General features: G+C 44.0%; 3 protein-coding genes across 4 annotated transcripts; 1 reads left to right on the top strand and 2 right to left on the bottom strand.

Annotated features, from left to right (window-relative positions):
- Positions 1-5,890: 5,890 nt before the first annotated feature.
- On the top strand, positions 5,891-7,395 carry LOC100285572 (calmodulin binding protein). The gene has a single exon (NM_001158463.2). It carries the CDS (start codon positions 6,092-6,094, stop codon positions 7,136-7,138), a length of 1,047 nt encoding a protein of 348 aa, NP_001151935.2. The 5' UTR covers positions 5,891-6,091; the 3' UTR covers positions 7,139-7,395.
- Positions 7,396-10,092: 2,697 nt separating this feature from the next.
- On the bottom strand, positions 10,093-15,874 carry LOC100274978 (uncharacterized). 2 transcript variants are annotated; one of them, XM_035964668.1, is made up of 8 exons: positions 15,192-15,874; positions 13,745-13,862; positions 13,412-13,473; positions 13,280-13,334; positions 13,108-13,204; positions 12,918-13,016; positions 12,016-12,138; positions 10,093-11,268 (listed from the first exon to the last, which is right to left on the bottom strand). In XM_035964668.1, the coding sequence occupies exons 1-8, from the start codon at positions 15,748-15,750 to the stop codon at positions 10,870-10,872; spliced, it is 1,512 nt and encodes a 503-aa protein (XP_035820561.1). In that variant the 5' UTR covers positions 15,751-15,874; the 3' UTR covers positions 10,093-10,869. The 2 variants fall into 2 exon arrangements, with proteins under 2 accessions (XP_035820561.1, NP_001339554.1); NM_001352625.1 differs by having other exon boundaries at positions 10,112-11,268; positions 12,030-12,138; positions 15,192-15,582.
- Positions 15,875-17,045: 1,171 nt separating this feature from the next.
- LOC100383682 (uncharacterized) lies at positions 17,046-22,837 on the bottom strand. The gene is made up of 11 exons (NM_001362102.1): positions 22,150-22,837; positions 21,517-21,647; positions 20,083-20,124; positions 19,890-19,998; positions 19,601-19,679; positions 19,175-19,471; positions 18,986-19,098; positions 18,157-18,264; positions 18,000-18,062; positions 17,745-17,912; positions 17,046-17,615 (listed from the first exon to the last, which is right to left on the bottom strand). Exons 1-11 carry the CDS (start codon positions 22,693-22,695, stop codon positions 17,475-17,477), a joined length of 1,797 nt encoding a protein of 598 aa, NP_001349031.1. The 5' UTR covers positions 22,696-22,837; the 3' UTR covers positions 17,046-17,474.
- Between the last annotated feature and the right edge of the window lie 1,273 nt (positions 22,838-24,110).

Raw genomic sequence — 24,110 nt, forward strand, 5'->3', positions numbered from 1 at the left:
ATTTTATTTCTAACGCTAACCCGGCTTGTAGTTGTGTTTATATTTGTAAATTTCAGTTTCGCCCTATTCACCCCCCCTATAGGCGACTTTCAAAAATGTTATGTCCGACGACTTAGTGTAAGCCGTCGGACATAAGGTGTATGTTATGTCTGACGGCTTAAAGCCGTCAGACATAAGATATAACTTATGGCCGACGGCTTTAAGCCGTCGGACATAACAGCAGTGGGCCCAGGCGGCGGGTAAAACAGTTACGACATCTTACCTCCGACGGTCCGGTGGGGCCGTCGGACATAGCTTATGTCCGACGGCGGCCGTCGGACATAATGCTATTTCCGACGCGTTATTTTCGACGGCTTAAAACCGTCGGAGATAGGTTAATGCCGTCGAACATAACCTATCTCCGACGGTCTGAATCTTATGTCCGACGGCTTAGCCGTCGGAAATTCCTTCGTTTACTGTAGTGAAGTCTATCTTAAATTTATGTAGTGTAGGATGAGAAATAATTTTCTGTATCAGTAGAATTTATTTCTACTCTACAATTTATATACAACTTATAGAATACTATTTAACTCACTCCTCTATAATAAAAATATAGCATATAAATATCTCCGACATCTTGTTAATAATAGTATACAAATACATTTTGTATATAACTAAAGTAACTTAATTGATATATGCCTAAATTACTATTATTAAAATGTAATTCAATTCAAACGATACGAGCGGGGCGTAATAGTAATTGCATGCAGTCCCCGGTACTTTCGCTGAAAAAGAGAGAGAGATGTCCGCCTTCGGTTCTCCCTCTCTCTCCATCAACGTACAGAAACGAACAAACCCAGAATAACCCAATAAAGCATGGCCATGGGCATGAGATGCAGGCTAACACACGTCACCTTTCGCATGGCCTGCGGCACTAGCCGGTCGTCCACTAAAAAGAGTCATGAGCGAGAGTGAGACAACAGGCAACACAAATCTTGCCTGCAGATAGAGACGAATCTATCGTCTATCTATAAAGCTCCGAGAGCGCGCGCGAGACTGAAATTATGAGAGTCAGGAAAGTAGCACCTCGTGAAAGATTCTCCAGTTATATTAAGTTCTGGACATTTTCTGTTTTTCATTCTCATGCAATGAGGTTTAATTGATGATCCCAGATGTATATAGCATAATAGTATCCAGATAAAAGCTTGTACATTTTTATTTGTATAATTGTGAAATAGTTCTCCAAAATTTTGTTTTAGCTGTAGCCTATTCTAACTTGTTTGGGACTAAAAGACTTTGTTGTTATATATTTCGCACGCTACTAAAAATGGTGCCAAAGATGATTTGATTGTAAGGAACCGTCGCAGCGCACGGGCACCTAACTAGTACTCCCTCCGTTTCTAAATACATGACGCCCAACAGTTCATCTTTGAACTAGGAAACGTCATGTATAAAAAAACAGAGGTAGTAACTTATATACAACTTATAGAATACTATTTAACTTACTACTCTATAATAAAAATATAGCATATAAATATCTCCGACATTTTGCTAATAATAGTATATAAATATATTTTGTATAAAATTGAATTAACTTAATTGATATATGCCTAAATTATTATTATTAGAATATAATTCAATTCAAAGGATACGAGCGGGGCGTAATAGTAATTGCATGCAGTCCCCGGTACTTTCGCACTTTCGCATAAAAAAGAGAGAGAGATGTCCGCCTCCGGTTCTCCCTCTCTCTCCATCAACGTACAGAAACGAACAAACCCAGAATAACCCAACAAAGCATGGCCATGGGCATGAGATGCAGGCTAACACACGTCACCCTTTCGCATGGCCTGCGGCACTAGCCGGTCGTCCACTAAAAAGAGTCATGAGCGAGAGTGAGACAACAGGCAACACAAATCTTGCCTGCAGATAGTAGAGACGAATCTATCGTCTATCTATAAAGCTCCGAGAGCGCGCGCGAGATATGAAACCGAGGCCCGTCGACTCGTCGAGTGTCCGGTGCACCAGCGTCAGCAACTGGTCGCAAGCTCCGACGTGCAGGACTGCCACAGCTGCTAGCACGACCACAGGTGGCTAGCTAAGCTAGCTAGATCTCCAGCCCAGCACAAAGCAGCCAGCAGCGAAGTCGGTCATGACAGCCGTGGCTCCGAACGCGGCGGTGCAGAGGTACCTGTGTTGGAATTAGCCCACTAGTTTGTGGGCCAATTCAATAATGAAGCCAAGGTGGTATGTAGATATGGCACGAGACATTAGTCTCATATCGCATATCTAGATAGAAGAGAACTATCTTATATGTGGAGTGTTCCATACTCTTCACATAAGACAAATAAAGGGCTATGTAGGCTACCGCGCGCGCTCGCTCGCGTTTCACGTCGTGGCGAGTTCTAAATGACAGTTTAATTTTTTCCTTTTGTTTATTTAGTTATCAAATATCACACCTATACTGCCACGTCAACCAGGAGTAATGGATACGCACGTTACGTGCGAGATCTCCGGGCGGTTACACGTAGAGATATTCCAGGGGCGGTTTCTGAATATAGCAGATCGAATCAAGCGGTTGCGGCGGCCGGTCTATAAAGGGCAGACGTCTTTCAGTCGGAGGATATAGGCGAATACCTTCGTCTATCGTGCAGCAGATCAAGAGAGAGCGGTGTCTCCGAACCACTGCCGGCGTTTTGACGACATGCACGGGTGCCGGCGAATCAGGTTTCTGGGAAGTGCTACGCGCACGTCCGCTCGGGTTCTTCTTGAACACTCGTGGAAATCAATGTGAGTAAATCTGTGGTTTCAGTTTATTGCGATAACGTTCTTATGGTTAGATCCGTTGTCGATTTTTATGTTATGTGTTAATCTTGTTGAGTTAGTTTAGATCTATTCTATTCCAATGTCGTTGATATTATCTGTTAGTATATTTGGATTTTTCATTTTGTGCCACATTATTAAATTAATTTTAGGTCCTGTTAATTTTTGAGCAACCTATTCCCAGGACCGGAGCACCGGACGGCGACGACGGTGGCGGAGTTCAAGCGCTGGGTGAAACAGTTCGACGCGCGGGTGGGTGGAGTGAAGATGGCGCGATCGCTGCGGCACCTACTGTACGTCTCTCGCTCTTCAGTTCAGAGCTCATATATACTCGAGGTTGAGGGGGTTGCTTTGCTTGCAAGTTTCCCCGCCAATTTACAGGCCGGACAGGACAGAGTACACGAGTCCTTCGCCTAGCTAGTCACTGCATGCGTTTGGGTGTGTGTGCTCCTTGTCAAGTTCCGAATCTATCTCGTGCCCTCTAGTTTCAGTTGCCCGAGACGACGACGACTGTGTGTCCAGGTGCATCCGCGGTACTGTTTCCCTTTTTTAATTCCATGCAGAAACATGACGACGACTTCGTATGCGTAAAATAAACGACCTTTAATTTGGCACTCTCCCTCTGGTCTGGTGTGTGTCCCGTACGTTGATCGATGAGCGTATACGTACACAGGTATTCCGTTACGTGAACGCGCACGGCACGGAAGCTGTGGATCGGATTATCCACCACCTGTTGCGAGGAAATGCACACACATAGTGCCCGCCGCCGTACGTAGACGTCGATTCGTAGCCGGAATGGTGGTTTCTAGTATACCAGGGCGGGCGACACGATTTTGTTTGGCTTGGCCCCGCTCGAGATCGTTACTTCTGGAAACAAACTCGTAACGGTGTGTTGTTTGTGCGTGAACCTGCAGCATCTTCGCAACACAAAAGACGAGTGGAATTAACCCCTGGGGGGTGTGTTAAGTGAATGGTCATTCGAAATAAGTTTTCACGGACGGTTTCTTAACACGATCGTGAGTTCTTCCTCCCAACAGGAACGGTAGCTCGCAACTAACTCGCATTGGAGGCGATTTTAGAGGTCAGATTTTATATTTCGCAGATTCGAGTGGTGGAAATTGAACTCTCTCTTCGATGAAAAACTTCTAAGTGATATATCTGATCCCGATATGGTGTCAAGTAACTTTTATAAACTGCATAACAAACATCCATCAGATAATATCTCACTATACACAAACAAATAAACTCAGAAAAACATTTACTATAACACAATAAAGACAATGTATGGAATGCCAATAATATATATATATATATATATATATATATATATATATATATAATGTGGATAATTCGCTTCTCCTATGCAATTCCTGAGTGACATTCGCACTATCTGTGGCAAGAGCTATAACCTATTTATATATATTGCGCTGAACTGTATAATCTCGATGCCATATGTCCCAACGTTAACCCTAGGATCCAAATGATGATCGTGAAATTTTAATAAAAAGCTAAAATATAAAACGGGCGGCAGGGCGCCAATCATTCAACGCATTCTAGAACGAAAGGCGTATTTTGAATTTTCTACACGACAGGGACATCCGCATCCGGCCGGCCTTCCGGCTTCCGCTGATCGCTGTCACGGTAAATCCACCCAGTCTCATCTCGTCAGTCGCTCGCCCAATGCCAATAAAAAAAAAACTCAGCCGGTTCCTCGTGGATCAATCGACCACGTGATTGTATATACTCAGTTGCTCTCGCCGTTGTATGTTTCGATCTCAGCTCGTCGCGTCGACGATGCAGTAGTACGTCTTCGTTGTTCAATCGTCGTCGTCTCTCAACGAAGCTAGCACGTACGACCTGATGTCTGAGGCGAGAGGAACAACGGTCGCCTCGTGTGTGTTTGGAACATTATGAGTTTTTTTCATCTACTTCCCGGCCGGTGAGAAGTAAATCAAATTATACCTTGCTAAATTAATGTGATGAAATTCTTAATCAAACTTTACATGTCCAGGCAGTTTTATGATTTTTCGCCATCCCATTGCTTGACGCGTAGCGCCAGAAATTCTCAGAGTTTCTATGCCCTTTTTTACACAACTCCTAAAACAACTTCAGAGCTGGTCGGGGGTGCGTTCATTTGTCAAAATAGTTAAAAAAATAAACGGGTTATTTTTAGTCTCTCTATTTTATTTTATTTTAGTCTCTATCTGTTATTATCTATCGTGACAGTAGGGCCCTTACACATCAGTTAACAACCAGCCACAAACCTTTGTATTAGTCGACTCGACACCAGGGTCTGGGCACCTAGGCAAAGGTGTTGCTTCCCCTTGGTCCACATAAAGATCAAGTGCCCTTTTGCAAGATGGTTCTTCACCACACCGCCACAATGAACTACTCACAATTATCTGCAAGCTTGAATGGATCACCAACAAACTCTCCGAATGATCACAACACTCAAAACTCTAGGTTTTGAGAGTCAAATCCTTCTTCTTGTTTGAAGAAGAGTCTCTTAAGCATACATCTCATAATTGTTGACCTTTTCCTCATGATTTGAGTTGGTTTAAAACAATGAGTCTCATACTGTGACATCGAACTTCGAACTTCGGATCCATTTTTAGATATAGTTTTGTGAAAAGTTTGTTTATAGAAAAGTTTCTAAAAAACAAAAATGTAAAAATTTCACTGCAGAGCATCTCACCGTGCGTGCCATCTGCCATACAAAACCTATCGTCTTGGCGTCCCCCACGGTTGCCAGTCGCAGTGCCTGTTTGGTTTGTGGCTAAATGTGCCACACTTTGCCTAAGATTATTTGTTCGAATTGAATAACTAACCTTAGACAGAAAAGTTAGGCAAAATGTGACAACTGAGGTAGTGAACCAAACATGCCTGCAGTCCTCCTCTAGCTAGTCTGCAAGCGCGGCCGCATGGATGAAACAAAGTTGACAAACTAATAATCTGCTCATATATAGTATCAAGTAGTGCTTTATATTATTAGTATTAAACTAAACCAAGTTGTGTATACGACCACATGCATGGTTGATGTCTTAATTGGAGACGGCTTTTAACGTCTCCATCTCTCTATCTCTCTCTCGAGCTTCCTTCTGCCTTCCTCGGTTGGAGTATGAGGAATACCTTTCTCTCTCTCTACCAGTATAGTACTCCCAGCCAAAAACTTGACTCTACAAAAACGAAATCCCAAGGCCTTTTAAAGGAGCAAGCAAGCAAGCAAAGACGACATAGGATAGGAGGTGGTAAAGAGAGAGAGAGAGCCAGAAGCGAACGAGGAGGATTCGAGATGGAGGTGGTGGTGCCTGTCATGGCGCCAAGTGCGCCGTGCAGCCCAAGAACCGCGGCCATCGCCGGCGACCACCTCCCGGCCTACTGCTACTTCTACTCCAGCGCGCCGACGAGCCCGTCCAGGGCGAGCTGCGCGGGGGGCGCCGCCACCGCCACGACCACGACGCCGGGCTCGGGCGACGAGGCCACGTTCGACTTCACGCTCGGCTTCAGCGGGCAGCTGCAGGAGGCCACGCCGACCCTCGCGGCCGCCGACGAGCTCTTCGAGGGCGGCAGGATCCGGCCGCTGAACACGCCGCACCCGAGCATCCCGCTGGCCGACGACGCCTCGAGCTCCTCCTATTCCGGTGGCCCTCGGTGGTCCCCGAGAAGAGCCGGCGGCGCGGATCGTCGGGCGGAGGCACCGTTGGAGAGAGGCAGGTCGGGCTACAGACCCGCCGCCTCGACGGCGGCGGCGGCGGCGGCGGCCTCGTCGAGGAGTAGGAGGGCCACGAGGTCTCTGTCCCCGTTCAGGGTCAGGGGCGGCGGCGGCGGAGGAGGAGGCGTGGACGACGACGAGGAGTCCCCTCCGTCTCCCCGAACCTCCATGATGCGGGGCTGCGGCAGCGGCAGCAAGAAGTGGCGGCTCAAGGACCTGTTCCTGTTCCGCAGCGCGTCGGAGGGCCGCGCCACCACCGGCGGCGGCAGCAAGGACCCGCTGTTCAAGTACACCATGCTGTCGTCGTCGTCCCAGCAGACGCTGCGGACCGGCGGCGACGGCAGCGCGTCCATGCGCAAGGGGAGAGGCTCCGCGGCGTCGGCCAGCGACATGCCGATGCCGTACGCCGTGCCCCGGGGGGCGGCGGCGGCCGAGGACGCGCGGCGCCGGACGACGGCCACCACGCCGCTGCCGTTCCACCGCAACAGCCTCTTCGGCTACCTGCGCTCCAACCCGGCGATCCACAGCATCAGCCGGAAGCTCGGGGGCGGCGGCGGCGGCAGCAGCAGCAGCCATCCCGTACCACCCGCCGCCTCCAACTCCAGTAGTCGTGGCAGGCCGACATGATCCGTCCGCATACCGCAAGCAGTCCCGAAACCTTGACGGCGATGCAGCTCGACGCAGAAGTGGCCGCCGGCGGCCGTTTTTATCTCCCCACCCCACTCCTTTTTGTTCCCTTGTAATTTAATTTGATGCGTATTCTTTCGTTTCATGTGAACCAACAAGGTACTAGTAGTTAGTGTAGATATGTACGTACGTACGTACACGGCGGTATGTATGTATCCCCAAGGATTTCTTTGAAGAAAGAAAAGATAATTAGCGTATTTTTCCCTCTCATCGATACGGTTATTAATTTTCCTCGCGCGTCGCGCGCGTCCCATGCCGGCCCGTGGATGAGAATGAGATAGACAGCTGGTATATGTTCCCAATCAGTAAGGGCGGTCCGATCCCGTCTTGGCGCCTCTGAGATCGCGACACGTGCACGGTATTGGCTAGACAAACCCTGTGCCGGATCGTGCTTTGATCTAAACCAACGTGGGATTACTGTGTGGAGATTCCTCCACCATACCATCGCCCATCGGGATGCCGCCTGCCTGCAATGAAAGCTTGGGTTTCGCGGCAAATTGGCCGTGTCCTGAGCTGTGCCTGCCGTACTATAATGTTTTTTTTCTAGCAATGCAAACTGTCACAACTGAACTGTTGCGTTTAGGCCACTGCAGGATGGATGGAATAATCTGCATTAGGATAAGCTGGGTGGCCTGACATTCCCGGGCTTAAAAAACTGCATGGGTGAGATGAGAGCGACTGCAGATGCCACCCATTTCGCCTATCCTTGGATGGATGGATCCCCATCTCCCGCGTGAAATTCAGCGGACGGACGTCCTCTCATCTTGATTCTCGACGTGCGTGACGTGACCGTGACGTTCCAAGAGGGGCGGTAGGGCTAGGGGCATGCAGCAGCAGGTTAGAATGAGAGGACGTCCCGCAGCAGTTCCAAGAGGGGCAGTAGGCCATGCAGCAGCAGCAGCTACAGTACTCCATCATATATAACGCAAGCAAATCGTTCCGGTACCGTTGTCCGTAGAGAAATAAAGTGTTACGTAGAGAGGTGAAAAAATACAACCCTCATGTTCGTTTTAGAATATTAATAAATCCATACAATATTTATTGTATGTGTATCATATGTGTCTAGATTTATCATTGTTATCTATTTGAATATAGACATAAAAATAAAAAGCTAAAACAAACAATATATTAAGACAGAGGGAGTAATTAGTTTAGAATGTATACAATATGCCGTAGTTAATAAAAAAGAATAGTCGAAGAGAGGTAGATGAGTGGAGAGGATTATAATATAGAGGTCTTTATTGTGTCCTTCCAGGATCATATAATCCAGTTTGTGAATTATATGAACTATCGTAATCTAAGTATTTAGATTATATAATACATTTAATAAATCTAGATTGTTTGTTTGTCTCTTAAATTATTTAATCTGGATTATATAATCTAGAGGCTAAACAAATAATGCCAGAGTAAAGAATTATAAATAGTGAGATTGAGTAAAGATACGAGTAACTTGCTCTACCAATAATCTCAGTTTGGTCTAGATTACCTAAACCCTAGGTAGGGCTGGCTGGGGGCGCGCGGAACTAGTCGGTTGGTAGAAATAGAGAGGACTGGCTCTGCCCCAACCCAACCAGCCCTCTCATCAAAGTCACGCAGGTGGCCACCTCTCCTTGGTTAATTAATTGCTAATTGTCATCCTGATTTCCTACGGAACCGTACGTACCATGGCACTGGTCGCCATGGACGATTATGTACCAAACCAAACCGGGATGCCCAATCCCAAACATATACTGTGCTCTGTTTGGTGGACGAAGCTAGCTACACATAATGCCCATATAGCCGGTTAATTAGATTTTGCGCAAGAGGATACCATGATAATAGAGTGTAACGCATGCAGCATGCGGTTTTTTTTTTGGTTCGCATCTACGACCGAGCCTGTGCTGGTGGGGGTGGCGTTGGTTGGTGGCCGTGTGAAAACCAGCCTCGCGATTCGTCAGAGCACTGAACGAACGGCGGCGGTCGACGGGAACATTGAGTCATTGACTCGGTTGAACAAGCCGACACGGGCAGACAGAGGCGTGCGCGGCCACGACGGTCAATCAGCACGTACACCACCTCACACCGACGACTCCTCTACTACCACACACACACTACGAGCAAGAGCAGCCTGACGACGGCCTGCGATGCGATGCGAGAGCTTCGTGCTTCACAAAAAAACCCGTGCTGGAATGACGGCTCCGATTTGACGTCGCTGTACCTCAACTACTGTGTGACGCCGAGTTCACCAGACCTGTGACTGGAATTTTTTGTCCCGGCAAACCAAACCAGCTGCCTCGGCCCACACACCGCCCGCTCGGTCTCCGACACGGGGGAAGAAGTGTCAAATATGGGACCGCCACATGCAGCGGCAAATGGGGGAACTGACAGGAAACCTGATTGCTGACGCCGTCCCCTGTTCCAGGCAGGGGACGTGTGTAAGGGCATGTACAGTAGATGTCTTAAGTTGTATCTTAGAGTGTGTCTATGGGGGTGAATGTAAAAAATCTCAAGACATGTATCTTGACGAAGACACAGTGTCTTAGCTCTATATTCTAGACAGGAGACTATCTGATTGGTCACTTTAATTTATTGAATGCTCTGATTGGTACAATGAATATGGTAAGACACATGTTTTAGACATGACCACTGTATTATGTTGTGTTTTAGTTGTGTCTTATACTTGGAGTACCGTGCAGCTGTATCTAGGTTGTACATGCCCTAACGCCGCCGACCATTTCTTTGTTGGCTTGTGCAGATGCACGCACGTGCCCATGTACCTTTTGGTGACATTCTGACATGGGTGTTTGGACGGTGATCTCCTCACAACCTTGCGGGGTTAGCGTTAGTTCCATCCAAATTTCCCTACATACTGGGAACGATGGATTTGCAGAGCTGTAAATAATTACTAGCTCAAATTCCAGAAACCATTGGTGTACATATATTGGAAGCCGATGTCTCGCGTCAATCTTGCAGCTAAGGACTCAGATCGACAAAAAAAAGCAGCATTCATGTTTGTATTAAACCCTTCCCCCGTCTGAAGCACGCAGAGCCCTGATTATGCGACTCGATGGTAACACTGTTTTTCCATCACATCCTGCCCCCCAAAAAAAGCAAAGAAAATCAAGTCCTTCAATTGAGGTGAGGATCTTCCTTTTTCTTATATACGAAGGAAGCTTTATCTCAAGATGAAACAAAGTTCTGGCCTCTCTGCACATTAGGTAAGACTCAAATACTCCTTGCTCATGAGTCATGGCAACGAAATGGCATCAATGAAAATAAGCCGAAGACCGCATGTCTTACCACCAATGCAGTTACCAAAATGCAGCAGGCGCCAACCAGACTGTCTTATCGGCGGAAACCAGCACTCCCTCTAGGATATCTGAAGTGTGGCGCAACAAATAATTCTTCTGGATGAGGATGGTACCCAGTTTGCGGCGTGCTGGCCGAAGGAAATGCTGCCCTCTGTTGACTGAGTGGAAGTCCCCTGAAATATGCCGGTGCGTGCACACCGGCCGTTGCTCCATTTTGATGTCGGAGGCCCATTGCAGCGCTGGACAGTACGTATGGATGGCCGCCGCCGGGGTGAGCCAGAGCAACTTCACGCGATTGAGTAGGCCGTTGAAGCCTCTCGACGCAAGGATGCTGTACAGAAACAAAATTTCCATGATTTGCCTCGACGTGAGAAGCTGGAGTTATGTGTCTTCCTTCGAATTGGCTGTGTCCGCCAGCAGTTCTGTTCCACCCAGAACCAGATGGACCGTTGTTGAGAGGTTCAGCGTGACACTTTTTCTGAAAGGTAGCATGACTGTGCTTCTCCCTATTGTCTTTGCATAGAGAGCTGTTCTGGCCAGTACAAATGCTCTTATCTTGGCAGGGACCATTTTTCTTTGCCATCCTACCACCAGTATCCTTTTTCCTAGAAGGAACTTGGGACCCTTCTTTCTTAGATCTTTTATTAGGCAGATCGGACTTGGAGGATTGTGCAGGTCGTTTTTTGCCTTTATCCAGTTCGGTGATATTAGATTGGCGGTGAGGTCTTTCAGATCGAGACTTGTGCTTTTCCTTGTGCAATTTTTTCTTGCCTTTAAGAGCTTTAGGAAAGACAGAAAAAACATTGAATGCAAATCGTTAGTCAGAACAAACACAGAACTGAAGAAAACGGGATTGAAGTAAAATGGTCATTAAGAATTGCAGCTTGACTCAATGGCTTAACAAAACAAAGGCAATAGATACCCGGAGCTCACATGTTCTGCTAACTACACCATAGGTCCACAAGAACAAAAGATGCTTCGCTGAGACAATACCATGCATGAATTGTTCCATGAACCTAGAAAGATGCAATGTTCCTTAAGAGGAAGTCTATGAATACATCATTTCTTCTTGAGAATTCAGGGAGCCTAGAAACTAAACATGTCATTCATTTTACTGTCCATGCTGTTCTCCGGCCCCCTGGTTCAGAATTTAAGTTGATTACATGTGAGATACAGCTGGCTCTGCAATTATGCATTGGACTTCTAAAGCTTCCCATGCTAATTAACACAGCAACACAAACATTAAATTTTACTGATTACTAAAAGTACTAAATACTCCTACAACTAAAAAATGTTTGCGTACAATTATCTAACTGTAGTTGTGTAAAATGCCAAAATTCATTACAAACTAGTATCAAGGTACTAACACCAAACAAGAAATATATAACCTGTCACATTTGATGAACATGATTAGATACGAACCTAAACATGCAACATCATCACACATAAATATCAGCAACAGCTGCATGAGATTTCAAGCAAGTACGGACAAGAAGACAAAGTTCAACATCAAATTAATGCAGAGACATGTGTGAAATTACTGTTTCCAGCAGAATTAGGTCTATTCAATGCACGAACACGCCTTGCATCATCCCCTCTGTTGTGCTTCTCTTCTAGAATCTTCAGCCTTTCTGCTTCATTTGCCCAAGGCTAGATATAAGACAAAGAAATGATGTGAAGTCCAAAATCACACAAAGCCATCCCATGGACAATGCTGGTATAAAACCATTATTTGAGAAATGTGTAGACACCCTCCAAGATAAAAAAAAACTCGGACCTGAGGAGTGCTATTCAGACCATCTAACCAACTCAGCCCATTTCTATTGATATACAACCAGGGGAATATAATATTGACTAAAAACACAGTTTAAGAAATGTGGAGATAAACATCTTGAATATATGATAGGTTGAATTCATATTCAAGAAAAATGCTTCTTTTATTTTAGAAACATAGGGTTTCCTGCAGTTCCATTACTTACACAGAGCACACATGCTGGTAAAAAAAGAATTGTAATATGCACATCAAATATATGGCCAGTTCTGATGCCAGACAGTTCCATTATCCTATTACACCTGACAATTGTATCATCACATGGCTTGAACTCCTGAAGACTAATATGAGTATTTCTTATGATATACTCCATCCATTCCAAATTGTAAGGCGTTCTGGCTTTTGTAGATAGACAGCTCTTCTTATGCACCTAGATATAGGTCATGTCTAGATACATAGTAAAAACTTGTTATGCACCTAGATATAGGTCATGTTTAGATTCAAAATTGTAAGTCGTTACATTAGGAGTGTTTCTTATGCATCTAGAAAAGGCAGAACGACTTACAACTTAAAATGGAGGGAGTAAAAGACGAGCAGAAAGAACATAAAGCAACAGATAGAAAACAGGGTGACAATTCAAGTGCAGAGCTCTTGTTACCTGACGAAAAGTCATCATTCTGTATAGGTTGCGCCCTTTGACAAGCAACAGATGCAAAGGTGGTAATTTCCCAGGTCCTTTGCTCCAAAACACTTGAATCTATTGAAACAAGTAATGTAGTCTGTGAATGATCACAAGACTCACATGGCAGCATGACACAGTAATACATAACTGCTGAATCAAACCTTACCGTGAAAGTGTGTTGCTGTTTTTGTTTACCATAACTTTCCTTGATGACTTTGCCGGCTACTATACGATTACCTATACATTTTGCATGCCTTTTTCCACTGTAAAGTTATCCAAATGGAAGCTTAGGTTACCATTTCAAAGAGGCTATTAGACTAGACTACACAAATGCCTACCTCTTCTCGTACACCTTCTGTTTGAATAGAACGGCATCGCCCCTACAAACATCACCTGCACTGAGTATGATTATTGCCATGCATAATTTTCTATGCAGTTAAATGAAAGTTTATTTCCAAGTAAGACCACACCTTTACAGTTGATACAAAAGGATGACCGAGGATAAATTCTCCTTGGATCCGCATCTTTGAACCTATAAAGAAAGGGTTAATAAACATTACATGTGTCGATGTGTGTCAAGTTCTGAAAACTGTCACAGTGCTACATCTAGGCACATCAAACGAAGCGAGATTAAGATCACTTAGGTGAACCCTGTGCATAATAATGCTAGGCAAATATAAAAAGAAGATATTGAGAACCAACAAACGACACAGCAACTAGTGTTCTCTTCAATTGAATTCTGACTAAAGAAGCATCAAATGGCTGAACATACTCAGAAGTGAGAAAGAACTATCATATCTAACCTCCAATGGAGTACTATTCTGTCTACACAAGTGTCCATGCCCCCAGTTTGGCTAAGACCATTCTTCTTTAAATACACCTTGTACTCCGCCAACTTTAAACCCTCCAGACTCCTCCCACCTACAGGAAATTCCTGCATTTCAGTTCATGTAGGAAAAGAACAGCATAAAACAAATGATCCAATTCTGCTCACCCCTGAAACCCACTGAAGTAAATCAAAATTAGCAATATTGTTACAAGACATGCTCAACTTAGTCTCAAAATGAAAAGGATTGCATTTAGCCATTTAGCTCCGTTTGAAAACAAAATTACATTGGATGTATTTTGAGTTGTCAATAAGAAACAAATTGTGGTTCAATGTAACAGCTGTAGGAGCTGAAGCAGAAATAAAAAGGGGCTGACATGATCTTAAAGTAGTAGCAACAATCTATGACCTACCAAGCAGATAGAGCTAAACACATGCTCCTCTAAACCAAGCAATCAATTAGCGTTTTTCCTTCTAATTTCTCTTGCACACGGTGGGCAATTCTGGGGTCATACTTCCTTAAGGTGTCTATAAACAATTTCTGCAGCACATCACTATAATGAAAAACATAAATAAGCTTCAAAAACTAGTCAGATGAAGTATCTGCAAATTTATCCTGTCATCAGACGATTAGTTTGGCACGCTGCAGCTGCATTAAATCTTAGGTCATTCCCAGTGAAAGTTTCATCATAGTTTCATTCTTATTAAATGAGATGACACATCACCATACTTAATGACATGGCACGATATTTATGATGAGAGAGATGGAGAGAGTTTCATAGGAGGAGAGAGACTTTCATCAAGATGAAATTCAGGATAAGGTTTCATAGACAAAAGCTAATGTGTCGCTTTTGGAAACCGTGCAATGAAACTTCCACTGGGAATGGCCTTAGAACAACACAAGAGATGCTAAACTTTTAATTCCACCGAAACAGCTCTGCTTAGCTCCCTACGTGCACCATAATCCCGTTTCAACTTCCACGCCTCCACCATTCGATATTGACACCTAAATGTCTACATGTTGTAACTTACTCAAAACTAGGCATTTAGGTGACAATATTCAGAAGTTGGAACATGTAGGCGTTTAGGTACTTCAGCATATTTGATGAACAATCTTAACAACAACCCAGTAAAACGAGATAGAGGGGATAGGAAGTTTCAAGCCGAGGCACCCGAAGATGTCCTCTCAGTTTGTTCAGTTAGGTGTGGAGGTGCTTTGTTGTTGTCTTTTTAGAGTTCTTTTAGCTTTTCTGTAGTCTTTGTTGAGTTCATTTAGCTTTGTTGGCTATGAACGCTGAAAGGTTTCAGATGGTATGCCATCTGCAGTGCTGTAAACGTTAATACCTTATTTTGGCTATGTTTAAAAGACTGGGGATCGGTCCTAAAATTACAGGGGGAGAGGTAGAGGGGTTCCAGGATATTACTGCTTAGAAGACCAGCAATTTTGTTGCAGGCAACCTCGCTCCGATCCGCGCCCAATTGCTCAGCCTCAGCCTCAGCCTCCGACTCCGAATCCTCCTCGCCTTCCTCGTCGCTGCTTTCCCCATCATCGGCCTCGCTGTCGCTGACGTCGATGAAGTCCTCATCGCTAGTATCCTCCTCTTCCTCGGATTCTGAATCCTCCGGGTCTGACCCCGCATCGGAATCAGAGGATATGTAGATCGCCGCATCGCGCCCCTCCTCCTGCGCCACCGCCGCCACGGCGGCGCGCCTACGCGTTACCGGCATCCCGCCGCTCAACTGGAGAAGCCTTTTGACTCCTCCTCGGCCCTCGCCCTCCGATTGCCTCCCGCCCCCACCTTCCCCTCTATTCGCTTTGGAATGGGATGGGACAGAAGACAGATAGCCGTGTTGGTGAAAACGTTTCGCGTTTTTGCCTCCCTGTCGCGAGCAGAGCAGGTTTCCATAGGTCCAAGTCCAAGCGTTCACCCTGCCCTTCGAATTTGAAACATCTGAATCGGTGTGTTCTAGTCGTTCTACCATAAATGACGGCTCAGATTAGAGGAATATGATACTCGTATCATTAATGCTTTCAAAAGAAAACAAAATCAACAAGAGGTGTCCCCTCTTTTTTTCCTTGGGGGATATAAGAAATCTCTTTAATAACTACTCTATTGCAAATAAAATCCACTCAGGACTTATCATTTATAAGTCAAACTTTATAATTTCTTTAGAAAAAAAACTCGGTCTAGGTAAAAATAGCCTCGAACATTATATTAAGAAGAAAGTATTCTCACAGGGCGAAAAAATTCTCGAACCACTATACCATCCATAACTCAGGGTCTACCTATAAGTAGCAGTTTACACATCATATCTCTTATATCGTTTCCTATTTTAAATTTCACTCTGCAAACAGTGCAAATTAGTATTTTAGAAAATATGAATAACATGTTGGACACGTAAGGAATGCTACTCGTACCATCTCAGCGGCAGGCCTCGGAGTAGGGCAGAAGGACGGCCGCCCCCGAGCCCCAGATCCATAGGGCCCTAATCCTAGATATAAATTAAGTAGTTAAACTATCAGTGTATGACATAATAGTTTAGCCATGAAGTACTAAAGAGTTTATGGCTACAACGTGTTCACAATCAATCTTATCTAAATATGTTAGAAGAAATTTTAAGGTAATATTGTAATAAGTGTCTTTTTATTTACTTATTAATTGATATAAATATTTTTAGATGTATCTTAAGTGTTTATATTAGTAATATTTATATAAAAAAACTAGAAGAGCCACTATTTCAGATCTTGTCATGGACCCCAAAATCTTATGACCGCCACTGTGCCATCTAACCAGTTAGAGCATACCATCTAACCAGTTAGAGATTGAGGCCATTTCGCAATTTTTACAGAAAAAAATATCAACACATATGAATAAATAAATGCACTTTCAAGATATGTACGAGCACTGATTTTTATACAATAAACTCTGGAATCCTCACAAAACAAGAAAGAAAATCATTTCCTGTGTCTTCTCAAAATTAATACAGTTTTATTGTCATAGCCCAGATCATTCTAAATATCTTCACATATCCAGTAAAGATTAAAATAATTTTATTGCACGCATTTCAGTTTATTATAAGATGTACAATTAGAGTCTTTTGGAGTACATGCCTTCGAAAATGAACTGATTCCTGTAAAAAATTTATATGATTTTTTCTAAAATCCTGCTTTCCAAAAGAGCCTTAGAGAGTGCAAGTTGACATACTAATATTCCGATATTTAAAAATGGCACAATTCCATCTCATCAATCAATATATACACGGAGAGAACCTGACATACCACATCAAGCACTTTCATCTGTCGGTACAATGATACAGTAACAATGTCACAATGACAGTGATATGTCCATGCTCCAGTCGCCAACCTGGTGACTGCAGCTAACTTGCTCCAGTTCGAGAAAAGAAGCATTACAAAATTTCTAGAATCATAACAGAAGATGACGCCTAATCTAAGGTTGTTAGAAACATCACATGTTGCAGACATGGGTGAGATTTTCTTTCATTTCCCTATCGGCTAAATGATCAGTAGGCAGGCAACAATAAACATAACTCTATAGTTAAATTAGTGTCGGATCAGGTGCTGTTAGAGCTCAGACGCCCTTGATATGCAAGCTCCAATCGTACGATTCTTTAGCCCTGTTAATTTGCCTGTGAACCAAGTCAACAGGACGGTGTAAACACGCGCTGTCGTTAGAGATTATCGACAGCTATCTCATCTTTGACAGGGACCTGCTGGACATGCCATGCAACAACTTGACAAATCCAAGAAAACTTAATTTCCCATCCGTATGCCTGATCCAATCTTGCAGAACGACATGCAGTGGCACTGAAGGACTGAGGCCCAATTCCTGAGATAACAAGTAAAGTTTATTGATAATGAAATACTCCATAGCATGTAATAAATAATATGTCAGGAAATACCGGAAGGTCCACCAAACTGATATGATAAAAAGAGAACAGGGAGGAAGGTCACGTACAGAAGCTAATTCATCTATTACAATAGCTCGGTTGCCTTCCTTCTCAAAATATTCATAAGCAGATCGCGCATGTTGCTCCCATCTATCCAATGCTTCAAGCTGATGCACACTAACTGCTGCTGCACAGAACTCTTGGAAGTCCATTCTTCTGTACTGAAGGGCGCTCAACTGAAAAGAATACCCAGATATACAGTCAGACAGTGGTACAGTTTTTGTATGAACAGGATGGCGTCATAAGATCAAAAACAAATGTACCGAAACAAGAATGTCTTGAACTCGGGATTCCTTCATTGCATCAGTAGCTTCTCTCGTTAAGGCCTAAACAGTGTGAAGCAACAGGAGTCATTAGGTTTACACACACAAAAAAGGACAGAGTTAACCTGCCTGAAAACAGGTGTAGCTATGAGCTAACCATTCTGATATTGTCAAGAGTGATGCATCCATTTCTGTCTGGTTCCAATAAAGAAAACTGTGCTTTCAGATAGAAAAGCTCGTCAACTGTTAAGGTCTTTGATAGAGCCTGTAGAAGTTCAATAATACATCAAGCAATGCAGATTGCTGGCACTAAAGGAAGAACAGTATCCCAAAAAAGAATGTCACACTAGCTTTGTTCTAAGTCAAACTTTTTCAAGTTTTCACCCGGTTTATAGAGAAGACTATGAACACTTATGATACCAAAAAGGTATACTATGAAAATATATTTCATGATGAATATAATGGTGCTTATATGGTAATATAAATATCAATTAATTGGTATTTTTCTTGTATAAACTTGGCCAAAATTAAGGTAGCTTGACTTAGGACAAAAATAGAATGATCATTCATTTGGGATGGAGGAAGTAACAAAGTAAAGCTTGTTAGCACAACATTAAATTTTAAACGAAAGTATTGGCACCAGATTCATCCAGGCACCTTTTTTCTTTTCTTGGAACTAATAAATCAAGGACAATTTACCCTAAAATGTTGCCCCAGCCTAGCTAAACCACAAGTGTGCAATAAAAAATTCCTGGCAAAGATTACCATAAGGAAACTATACTAGCATGCATTACTCAACAACATTTAACAAGAAATTCATCAATTACTTCAAAGCAAAAAAAACAGTATAAAGCACAACCTTTAAAAGCCTTTCAGTACAACAAACTTGAGGTTAGATAAGGTAAGTGACAATTCCCAAACTGAAGAGCCATTTATAACCATGAAGAGAAGGATAAAAGATCAGAACAAAAAATTGAAGTACTCACCCTCAAAGCGGCTTTCCGTAAAGATGAGGAACGAATATAAGCTTTGATAAGTCGGAATATAAGAATGTCCAACGGCAGCCTAATGGCATTATAATTTCTGATCCACGGATGACCTAGAAAAAAACATGAATACACACAACAATGCAATATTCAATAGAAGCCACCAGAATAAAATGAATGGCAACATACTTAAAGCCTGAGCTGCAGTCATCCTTCTACGTGGATCCTTGCACAGCAATCGCTTAACAAAATCCATTGCTTCTGGAGTCAGCGAAGGCCATGGTGCCTCATTGTAGCTGGGGTCAGCTTTGAGAACCGAACGGAATATGCCAGATTCAGTGCGTGCCCAAAATGGACGGCTGCCGCAAAGAAGGATATATGCAATTACACCTATACTCCAGACATCAGCTTCTGTGCTATAGCATCTATGCAGAACTTCTGGAGCAACATAATAAGCACTTCCAACAATGTCATTCAGCCTCTCATCTGCATAAAATATTAGAACCACATACTCAAGATCATTTTGCCTGTGAATACTACAATCCTTTTCGGTCCTGACAATTAGGGAGCAATAACTTTATATAAAAATTACAGATCGACCAGTAAGAAGTATACCTGGTTTTACAAAGTCTGATAAGCCAAAGTCAATGGCCTTAAGATGGGAATTCTCATCTTTTGATGTGAAAAGAAAATTCTGAAAAAATAGGTATTGTAATTTTTAGGAGTCATGGTAAAGTAAAGAATGGAAAGATTAATATTAGAATATGAAGACATGCTTAGTTTGATATGGAAATTGTGAACTACGTGAAGTTCTAGACTACAGAAAGTAGAAAGATAGCATTTTCTAAACCTCCTTAAATCATGAAATTTGGACTGGTTGTACAGATGCAGAAAAACACATCACCTCTGGTTTGAGATCTCGATGAACCACTCCTTGAATGTGGCAAAAAGCGACGACATTTAATATTTGCACCAGGACAGCTTTTGCATCATCCTCAGAGTACTTCCCACCTCTTAAGTCCAATGCAAAACATCAGTTCTACTGAAGCACATATTTTGATGTGCTATTTCAAAATTTTATGTTCACTTTATCTTACCTGGAAAGTATTCTGTCAAGTAGCTCTCCACCTTCACACAACCTACACAATAGAATTTTAATTAAATTAATAAACATGAATCTTTAAAGAACAAAGCACGGATTGCATGCTACATACAGAAGAGGAACTATCTGAGGACCATAAGCAGCAGGGTATAAAAGGTAAATATAAATGAGAAGAAAATAGTTATCGGAGGAATCTATCTTTCAAGCCCCAGTAGACCATGGTAATAAACTTTAGCAGCACGTAAACAACATGGAAGCTTTCACCCTTTCTAGAATATTACAACTAACTAAGGTTTGGCGGGAAAAGCGAAGCGTATCTTGACTTCCACCCACAAAGAACATTTTTACAAGTTCATTTTCACCATGGAAGTAACAAGTGCAATTGGTACCACGATTATATAGAGTTGTTACTTGTTACATATTATAAATGCTAATCTTGATCCCATTGTGAGTGATACTTAGAAAAAGAAGGGATGCTAGAAAGGGAAAGGCAATCAATTATTTCAACAAGTTGATAGAAAATCATTTTTTAACATCTAAGGTATGGTATTTCGCACGCTTCTAAAAGGTTGCTCTTGCCACATCAACAATAGATAAACAAAAAATAATTAAAAATGAATTCAATTATCAAATATGAAGTTGTGGCCTTTCATGATTTTAGATTTTATGTTCATGTTAATAGTTGTGGGTCCAATATGAGATATAATAACACATTACATATGCTATGGAGGACAGCCTTATAAAATATGGGATATCAAGTAAAAAGAAACATTACATATTCTATGGAGAACAGCCTCATCATAACCGATTGTGGACAGCTGATCGACTAGCCAAGAGGAATCTACCCCATCCGGAGGCTTTCCCTTTTTGTGACCAGGAGGATGAAACAATACATTATCTATTGATAGGGTGTGTTTTTGCCTGTGAAGTCTGGACCATAATTTTGCAACTTTTAGGAGTGATGCAGTTAGCACCACAACCTACGGCTGTCTGTTTTTCAGAATGGTGGAGAAACACGATTGCAACATCACCAAAAGAAGCTCACAAGGGCCTTAATTCCTTAATAATCCTGCTGGCTTGGGAGTTATGGAAACACCGAAATGTTTGTGTTTTTTAGAAGAAAAGGTCAAGTATCCAAGACGTCATTAGGCCTGTTAGTATAGAAGGGGGCTTTTGGTGTTTGGCAGGAGCTTCTAAACTCCGGGAATTGGTGTCCAGGTTACTGGTTTCAGTGGTCTAAAGTATGGGTCGTTTTGGTCGTTTCTATATTTTAGTGGCGTGTATGTAATTGCGTTTGAGGGGTGCCTTGTATGGTTTTTCTAAGACCTTTGTACTCTTTTCTAGCTTAATGAAATGATGTGCAGGCTGCACAGTTCGAGAGAAAAAAAGTAAAAAGAAACCTATAATTTCTCAGGTCATAAGAGCTTACTCCATTACTATATATACATTGTCGTTGTCCTCGTAGGCATCATAAAATTGCACCAAGTTTTTGTTTCCTGACAAAGCCTTCAAGATTTTAACCTCCCTTCGGACATCCTCTATAGCAATGGATGTAGTCATCTGAGAAAACAAAACAGCAAGCAGTGGGTGTTGTTAAAAAGATGATCATGTAAGAAGCCAAGTTCAGACCACGACTAACTGGGAGCATTTTCCGGTACTAGGATGGAGCTTAAATCAGTTTGCACAAAAAGATATGACAGAACAATGATGCCAAGTGACTGGTCTTCTGGATCGGTAGTTGCTAAGCATCAGATGTAATTTTTGCCAAGTAACACACAATGCCTGATCTATTTGTATATTATCTTTAGAGACTTAGAGTAGGCACATTTGCAGCAGAAAATCTTATATGCTAATATACTACCCAGTTCCCAAAAAGGCAGATTGCACAGAAGAAGAAAAAACAAACCGTCCTCATGGACATGCAAATCGACAACATCTCAGAATTTTCAGATGGTCAGTTTTTCCTAGAAAGACAGCATGTGTATGCGGTTGTCTTGGAATTCAGCATGCTACACATCAAAACAAGGTGCCAGGGTCGGGCATTGCGAGAGCTGCACATCACCTTTGCTTTGGGGATGACTTTGACGGCGACGGACTCCCCCTTGCGTGCGCCCTTCTTAACCGTGGCGGCGCAGGTGTAGCCAAAGTGGCCCCGTCCGACCTCATCCCCCAAGTCATACTTGGCCGCGAACCCCTTGTTGAACCCAAACCCCTTGTCGAGGCCCCTGGCACCGCCGCCGCCCTCCCCTTCGCCGCCGCCCTCCTCGGGGATGGACGGCCGCGGCGGGCCGTGCCGCCTCGCGAGAGCCGCCCGGATGTGCTTGGCGGGCGACGGCGGCGGGAAGGGCAGCCTCAGGATCCGCCTGGCCGGGGTGGTGGGCGCCGAGCCCGGGGGGGCGGGGGACTTGCGCGGCGACGCCGCGGAGCCGCCGAAGAGGTGGTGCGCGGGGCTCGGGCTCGGCGTGGAGAACGCGAAGAACGGGGACACCGCCCAGTGCTTCTTCCCGGGGCCGGGGGTAGCGTTGCCCGGGGGCGGGGTCGCCGGCGCCGCGTGCGGCGGCGAGCCGTCCGCGTCCTGCGTGAGCGGCTTCGCGTGGCACCCTCCCATGTCGCGCGCCGGCCTTCGCTCGCGTGGGGTAGCGCGCTGCGTCTGGGATCTGGGAGGCGTTCCGACGGGAGCTAGCAGGAGGCCATGCCGGAAAGGGGGAGCTAGGAAGAGGGAGGGAGAGAGAGAGAGAGCTCTGGGGTCGAGGGAGCGGCGAGTGGCGACTGCGGGGAGTGAAGCGAATTGAAACGGGGAAGGTGGTCGGAGAGGAGTAAAGGCAGCACGGTGCCGACGCGGCCTGCGAGTGAGTGTGAGAGCTAGTGGAGCTGCCTGCCCTGGTGGTGGTGGGCCTTTTCTCTTCTTTTTTTTCCTTTTTGTTTTTTTCTTTGGCTTTGATGCTTCTAATTAGTAGCGGCAGTGCTACTTTTTTTCATGTTTGCTTAGTGTTGATGATAGTGATTAGCTTTTCTCGTCAAAACGATCATGATCAAGTTGTGGGTTGGTGGAGCCCGAGCATTTCCATCCATTTAGGCCATGTTTGTTTTGTCCAAAATTTATAGAGATTGAGAGGAGATATGATTGATTTGGTGATAATAAGATCACAGGAGGATTGGAAGGGATTGAGGGAGAAATGAACTAATTTTCTCTTCAATCCCTTTAATCCTCCGTGATCACTGGTCTATATGGGTTAGGTATAAAATTCACCGTAATCCATTCCAATAACTCTCAATCTATATGGGTTAGGTATAAAACGAAATAGGATTCAGGGTGTGTTAGTTTTTGTTCGGATTAGACAAATTAGTGAACTATTCTAACCTGGAACCATTCTAGTCACTCCTGAGCAACCGAACGAAAAAAAAGAACTTTGATTCATCCAAGACCTATAGTTTTGGAGTTTTGTTTGTTCTACATTTGGGGGTGGGGGTGGGGGTGGGGGGGTGGGGATGTGCTCGGATTGCTGTTTGTGACCCCTTCCTCCAGCGGGTTGTGAGGAGTTCTGATTAGCCCTTTGTCATTGCTGTTGGTCCATTTAGCCTTTTTGTTGGACGTGGGCATGTGATTATTGGAAAAGTAGAAACGTATGCATATGCATGTGATCCTGTTCTTTTATAGAAGGGGACAAAGGTGGGAGCGAGGCAGATGCTAATTGGTTTCTCAAGAATTCCGTGTTGAGTGGCAATAACATATAGAACACGGAGCCCTAAAGCTATGAACTGTATGACCATGTGCGCTTTACGCTGGATCAGGGATGGCGGTAGATGTGTACGGACGGAGCTCGAGCCTCTGTCAAGCTCACGGAGCTCCACGACATATTCCATTAAAATTTTGTGTACATAAAACAATCGTAGAAAGAGCTTCTATACTTAGCGGTTTAGTTTAGTCGCTGCTAAAAAAATTCTGACTCCGTCCCTGTGCTTGTGCTGGATTATTTCCGTCGAGAACCCACGAGAAAACAAATTGCAGGGCGGCGAGACGCA

This window comes from Zea mays, chromosome 2, assembly GCF_902167145.1.
Source record: "Zea mays cultivar B73 chromosome 2, Zm-B73-REFERENCE-NAM-5.0, whole genome shotgun sequence".
Lineage (NCBI taxonomy): Eukaryota > Viridiplantae > Streptophyta > Magnoliopsida > Poales > Poaceae > Zea > Zea mays.